Here is a 7,783-nt window from a genome sequence, read left to right as displayed (position 1 = left end):
TTTTAAAAAACAAAAATAAAGGTTTTTCAACTTTAAATTTTAATAAAAAATGGAAGAATTAAATTGACAGTCAAAACAATTTATTTTCAATGAAAAAAAAAATTCAACTGAAAATGATATGGAATATTCAAGTGGATTAGTATAATAATTTTTAAAAAACAGATAAAAGGTTTTTCAACTTTAAATTTTAGCAAAAAATGTAAGAATTAAATGTAAAGTCAAAACAATTTATTTTCAATGAAAAAAAACGAATTTTCAACCGTTAAGTTAGTTAAATTTAAAGTTTAGATATTAAATTTCTACCTAAAAAGATTAAATTTCCACCGCAAGAAGATTAATTTGGTATGAGAAAAAAAAATAATTTTCAACTAAACACGTGAAAATTTTGAGGGATATTTGAATTTTTAACTAAAAATTTTAACAAAAAATGGAAGAATTAAATTTACAGTGAAAAAAGTTTATTTTCAATCAAAACAAAAAACGAATTTTCAACAAAATAGTTGAATTTTTAACTTAAGTTATGAAGTTTCAACTAAAATAGTCGAATTTTAAACTGGAATAGTTAGATTTTTAGTTATGAATATAATGTTTAAATAAACAAAAAAAAAAGAATTGGTTACGTAAAAATCTAAAAAAAAAACGAACTTTCAAGAAAATCGGTAAATTTTTAATTCAAAAGATAATTTTTTAATTAAAATATTAATTTTTTCACCAAACAAAAAAGAGAGTTTTTAACGAAAGAATTTTACTATCAATCTAGCAGTAAAATTTTTAACCAAAAAGATGATTTTTCAACGAAAAAGTTGAATTTTAAACTAAAAAAAAAGTTTTAACCAAAAATGGAATAGTTCAATTTTTAGTTACAAAAGATAAATTTTGAACAAAAAACACAAAAAAACTAGGAAAATTTTTAATTAGAAAGATGATTTTTTAATTTAAAAATTTAATTTTTTACGCAACAAAAGAAAAACAAATAGAATTTTCAACGGAAAAGTTGAATTTTAAACTAAAAAAAAAAGTTTGATCGAAAAATGAAATAGCTAAGTTTTCAGTTACAAAAAATTAATTTTCAATAAAAAAAACGAACTTTCAAGAAAAGAGTTAAATTTTCAATTTAAAAAAAATTAATTTTTAACGACAAAATTTAACTATAAACCTCGCAGTAACATTTTTAACTAAAAAGATGAATTTTCAACTGAAAATAATATGGAATATTCAAGTGGGTTGGTATAATAATTTTATAAATAAGTTAAATTTAATAATTTAATTTAAATATTTATAATAAGTTAAATTTTCAATTAAAAAAAAAATTAATTTTTTGCAAGCGAGAAAAAAATGTACAGTTAAATTTACGGTTAAATAATTATTTTCAATGATAAAAAAACGAATTTTTAACAATTAAATTCAATTTTCAACTGAAATATTTGAATTTTAAACCAAAAAGACGAATTTTCTACGAAAAATATAATATTTCTACCAAAAATGGAAGAATCAGATTCACAATTACAAAAATTTATTTTCAATTAATAAACAACACGAATTTTCAACTAAAATAATTAATCTTTGAGTGAAATAATTGATTTTTAAATAAAATTATATGGAATATTGAACTGGATTAGTTAAATTTTCAATTAAAAAAAAATAATTTTTTCAAAGCAGACAAAAGTATTTTCAACATAACAGTTAAGTTTTGAATAGGATTAGTTAAATTTAAAGTTAAAAAATTCAATTTTCAATGGAAAAAAAAAATAATTTTCAACAAATAAATTCAATTTTCAACGAAAATGATGAATTTTCAAATAAATTAATAAATTTTTTACTACAACCGTTGAATTTCAAACCAGAAAGACGAGTTTTCCAATAAAAATATAGTGTTTCAACCAAAAATGAAAGGGTCAGATTTTCAGTTAAAAAATGTTATTTTCAATGAAAAACAAAACGAATTTTTAACAAAAATGATAAAGTTTCAACACAAATAATTAATCTTCAACTGAAATAGTTGAATTTTTAACTGAAATTGTGGAATATTTAACTGGATTAGTTAAATTTTCAAATAAAAAAATAATAATTTTTAACAAACCAAAAAAAAAAGGAATTTTTTCAACATAACAGTTAAATTTTAACAGGATTAGTTAAATTTAAAGTTGAAAACAATCAATTTTCGGCCTAAAAATATGAAATTTCAACCAAGAAAATTAAATTAGTAAAAAAGAAGACCAATTTTCAACAAAATATGTGAAAGTTTGTACGAATATTTGAATTTTTAATTAAAAATATGAAATTCCAACAAAAAATGGAAGGATTAAAAATTATAGTTTGAAAAAAAAAATTCAATGAAAAAAAAAGAATTTTAAACAAAATAGTTCAATTTTCAACTACAATTATGAATTTTAAACTGGAATAGTTAGATTTTCAGTTATAAATTTAATTTTTAAATAAACAAAAAAGAATTGTCTGAATAATACTTAATTTTTTAACTGAATTAGTTAAATTTCCAGTTACAAAAAATTAATTTTCAATCGAAAAAAAGGATTTTTCTAAACAAAATAGTTAAATTTTCAATTTAAAAGATGATTTTTAATTAAAATATTAAATTTTTTACAACAAAGAAGTTTTTAATTAAATAATTTAACTATCAACCTAGCAGTAAAATTTTTGACTAAAAAGGTGAATTTTAAACTGAAAAAAACTTTGAACCAAAAATGGAATAGTTAAATTTTTAGTTACAAAAGATTAATTTTCAACCAAAAAAAAAAAACTAAGAAAATTCTCAATTAAAAAAATTATTTATTTATTCATAAATTTAATTAAAATAATAAAATTTTCAACATTATAATAGTTGAATTTAAAACTAAAAAAATTTGTTAACCAAAAAAGGAATAGATAAAATTGTAGTTACAAAAAATTAATTTTTTACCCAAAAAAACTCGAACTTTCGAAAAAATAGGTAAATTTTAATTAAAAAGATGGTTTTTAAATTAAAAATTCAAACTTTTTACCCAAAAAAAAAAAATTTTTAACGAAAAAAATTAATAATCAACTTACCAGTAACATTTTCATGCAAAAACATGAATTTCCAACGCAACAGTTGAATTTCAAATTAAAAAAAAAATGTAACCAAAAAAGGAATAGTTAAGTTTTCAGTTGCAAAAAATTAATTTTCAACCAGATTTCAATTTTCATCTGAAAATGATATGGAATATTCAACTAAAATAGTAGAATTTTAAATTGGAATAGTTAAATTTTCAGGTATAAAATTAATATTTAAATAAACAACAAAAAAAGATTTTTCCATGTAATAATCCATTTTTAATCTAAAAAAACGAACTTTCAAAAAAATCGGTAAATTTTCATTCAAAATATAACTTTTTTATTTGAAATATTAATTTTTTTACCAAACAAAAAAAGAGTTTTTAACGAAAAAAAAATGTTTGAACGATAAATTAAATAGTTAAATTTGCAGTCGCAAAAATTATTTTTTAACGAAAAAATTTAACTATAAACCTAGCAGTAAAATTTTGAATCAAAAATATGAATTTTCGACTGAAAATGATCTGGAATTAAGAAATTTTCTAACTGAAAAGATGATGTTTCAATCAAGAAAATTAATTATGTATAAAAAAAAAACAATTTTCAACAAAATACGTGACATTTTTGACGAATATTTGAACTTCTAAATTAAAAATATAAAATTTCAACAAAAAAATGGAAGAATTAAATTTGCAGTCAGCAAATTTTGAGCAGGATGAGTTAAATTTACAGTTAAAAAATGTATTTTAAATGGAAAAAAAAACGAATTTTCAACTGAAATATTTGAATTTTAATCTAAAAAGACGAATTCTCTACTAAAAATATAATATTTCGACTAAAAATGGAACAATTAAATTTACAGTTACAAAAAATTATTTTCAATGAAAAAACAAAACGAATTTTCGACAGGATTAGTTAAATTTAAAGTTTAAAAAATTCAATTTTTTACCTAAAAAGATAACATTTTAACCAAGGAGATTAATTTTGTATAAAATAACAATTTTTGAACAAAATACATAAAAGTTTTGACGAATATTTGAATGTTTAATTAAAAATATAAAATTTCATAAAAAAAATGAGATAATTAAATTTACAGTTCAAAAAAAATTGTTTTCAATAGAAAAGAAAACGAATTTTTTTAAAAATACGTTCAATTTCTAACTAAAGTGATGAATTCGCATACGAAATAATAAATTTTAAACCAAAAAAATGAATTTTCCACTAAAAATATAATGTTACAACCAAAAAAAGGAATACTTAAAATTTTAGTTACGAAAAATTAATTTTTTTACACAAAAAAACGAACTTTCGAAAAAATACGTAAATTTTAATTAAAAATTCAATTTTTTTACGACATAATTTAATAATCAACCTAGCAGTAACTTTTTTAACCAAGAAGATGATTTTTCAACGAAATATTTGAATTTTAAACTAAAAAAAAATTTACCAAAATGGAATAGTTAAATTTTCAATTACAAAAAATTAATTCTCAACCGAAAAAAACGAACTTTCAAGAAAATAGGTAAATTTTTAATTAAAAAGATGATTTTTTAACTAAAATATTAAATTTTTCACAAAAAAAAGCGATTTGAATTTTAAAATTTATCTATCTACATAGCAGTAAAATTTTTAACAAAACACGAATTTCCAACGAAATTTTTGAATTTGAAACTAAAAGAAAAAAATTTTAACGAAAAAAGGAATATTTTATGTTTTAGTTACAAAAAATTAATTTTTTACCAAGAAAAACGAACTATCGAAAAAATAGGTAAATTTTAATTAAAAAGATGATTTTTTAATTAAAAATTAAAATTTTTTACCAAAGAAAAAATTACTTTTTAACCAAGACATTTAATTATCAACATAGCAGTAAAATTTTTAACCAAAAAGATAAATTTCCAACGAAATAGTTGAATTTTAAACTAAACAAAAATTTTTACCAAAATGGAATAGTTAAATTTTCAATTGCAAAAAATTACTTTCTAACAGAACAGTTCAATTTTGAATTTATAAATTTTAATTTTCCAATTAGAGTTGAATTTTCAACTGAAACGATGGAATATTCAAATAAATTAGTTAAATTTAGAGTTTAAAAAATGTATTTTCAACAAAATAGATAATTTTTTTAGCAAAGAACGGAATTCTCAATTAAAGAAATTTCATACACATAATTAAATCTTTAAGAAAATAGTTCAATTTTTAACAAAAGGGATTAATTTTCAACTAAAATGACGAATCTTTAAGTGCAATTGTTGAATTTCAAACCAAAAACACGAATTTTCTAAAAAAAAGAACAATTTTCAGCCATAAATTAAATAATTAAATTTTAATTAAAAAAAAATTCATATTCAATAGAAACAAGAATTTCCAATAATGGTTCAATTTCAAAATGCAATAATTAAACTTTCTGTTAAACAAATTAATTCTTAAGAAATATAAATAATAAGATTAAAAATTAATATTTCTACCAAAAAAAGGTATTTTCTACAAAATAAATTAATTTTTTAGCAAATAATTGAATTTTTAACTAAAAACGAATAGTTTTATATTGACCAAAAAATAAAAATTAATATTGAACAAAAATGGAGTATTTAAATTTTCAGTCAAAAAATTAAGTTTTACCAAAAAAAAGCCAAATTTCCAACAAAAGAGGTAAATTTTCATTCAAAGAAATAAATTTTCAATTAAAATGATGAATCGTCAACGGAAAAAACGAATTTTTAAGAAAAGATTTTAACTTTGAACTAAAAAAGGTACATTTTCAACCGGGAATGGAATGGTTAAATTCACAGTTAAAAAAATTAATGTTCAACCAATACCAATTTTTTTTTAAATCCGCAGACAAAATTTAAATAATCTTGAAAATATCAAAATAACGGCGATTTTTCTGAAAATACAAATTTTTGTTATGGAATTTTAAAGATTTCAAGGTATTTTTTTAATTCCAAGGAATTTTCAAGATATGAAATTTATACTTCATTTTAAGTTTTTTTTTATTTATTTATTTTTTCTTATTTCTTTTTAAAAAATTTTGGAATTTCTTGAAATTTAATTTGAGTTTATCTCTGTTTTTATTTTTTTAACTGCACCAAATATTTTTTTAAAGATCAGTTAGATAAATATTTTTTTAACGGAGAATTCAGTATTTTATAAATTTATTGCATTCACTATTTTCTAGATTTATAAAATTATATTTAATATTATTATATTGATTGTGATTGAAGTCCTATGTTTTCACGAAAAAAAATTCCTCATGATTTCTCGAAAGCCTTTTTGGTATTTCTTTAATTTATAAAATTGAAAATAAAAATGGTATTTTTCAGAAATTCTGATAATTAAATTGCGAAAAGGGCAAGAACTGAAACTCAGAGCCTATGCGAAGAAAGGTTTTGGAAAAGAACATGCAAAATGGAATCCAACTGCTGGAGTTTGTTTCGAATACGACCCTGACAATACTATGAAGCATACTTTGTATCCAAAACCTGACGAGTGGCCAAAATCTGAATACAGCGAATTAGAAGAAGACCAGTGTAAGAAATTTTTCAAATAATTTTCCAAATATTTATATTTATTTATTATTTTCATTACTGCATTTATTTTACTTTCTAGAAGTAAATATTACATTAAAATTTTTACAAATTTTTGGATATTGAGTTTTAATTTGAGGTTGGCAGTCATTTATTCGAATTTTTAATACAAATTTAAAAAACGCTTAAAACGTTGGATTTTTCGAAATGGAAAACAAATTTTACGCTATATCAAAGTGACTTGATTCGGTACTGAAAAATGCCGAAAAATCAAATTCCCGACAAAAAATTTTAATATTTGAAAATGATAAATGATGAATTATTCCTGAAATTATAAAATTCCCAAATAGTTTATAATACTCCCGATTTGGAAAATTCCAAAATAATGAATTTCCCAAATAGAAAAATTCCGAAATAATGAAATTTCCGAATTAAAAAATTAAAAAACAATCAAATTCCCAAATTGAAAAATTTCCAAATAATAAAGTTCCTGAATTTGAAAATCCCAATATCCTAATATCCTAATTAAAAAATTAAAAAATAATCAAATACTCAAATTTAAAAATTCCAAAATAATAAAAGTCCCGATTATTAAAATTCTTGAATAGTTTACAATTTATAATATTCCCGAATAATAACATTCCTAAACAGTAAATAATATTACCAATTTTGAAAACTCCAGAATAACAAAATTCCCAAATTGAAAAATTCCCAAATAATAATTTCCTAAGTTTGAAAATTCCCGAATATTAAAATTCCCAAACAGTTTATAATATTATCGAATGATAAATATGAATAATAATAAAATTCCTAAATAGTAAATAATATTACCAATTTTGAAAACTCCAGAATGACAAAATTCCCGAATATTAACATTTTTAAACAGTTTATAATATTACCGACTTACCTTTCTGAATTTGGAAATTTCCGAATATTAAAATTCCTGAACTGTTTATAATATTCCCGAATAATAAAATTCCCTTAATTGAAAAGTTCCCAAATAATAAAATTCCCGAACATTTTATAATATTCCCGAATAATAATATTCCTGAAGAGTAAATAATATTACCAATTTTGAAAACTCCAGAATAACAAAATAATCAAATAATGAAATTCCTTAATTAGAAAATTCTTCCCGAATAATAAAACTCCTTAATTGAAAAATTCCCGAATATTAAAATTCCCAAACAGTTTATAATATTACCGAATTTGAAAATTCCTGAATA

At 19.9% G+C, this 7,783-nt stretch overlaps 1 protein-coding gene across 1 annotated transcript in view; it reads left to right on the top strand.

Annotated features, from left to right (window-relative positions):
- The window catches only part of LOC117167591 (DNA-directed RNA polymerase II subunit RPB3), a 28,611-nt gene that overhangs the window by 13,639 nt on the left and 7,189 nt on the right, over nucleotides 1-7,783 (top strand). The window contains exon 4 of the mRNA XM_033352648.1: nucleotides 6,354-6,560. Coding sequence (XP_033208539.1) covers nucleotides 6,354-6,560 — 207 coding nt within the window. The remainder of the gene's footprint in view (nucleotides 1-6,353; nucleotides 6,561-7,783) is intronic.

Source organism: Belonocnema kinseyi, chromosome 1, assembly GCF_010883055.1.
Source record: "Belonocnema kinseyi isolate 2016_QV_RU_SX_M_011 chromosome 1, B_treatae_v1, whole genome shotgun sequence".
NCBI lineage: Eukaryota > Metazoa > Arthropoda > Insecta > Hymenoptera > Cynipidae > Belonocnema > Belonocnema kinseyi.
Note: the sequence above shows the minus strand (reverse complement) of the source record. Positions and strands in the feature narration are given on the sequence as shown.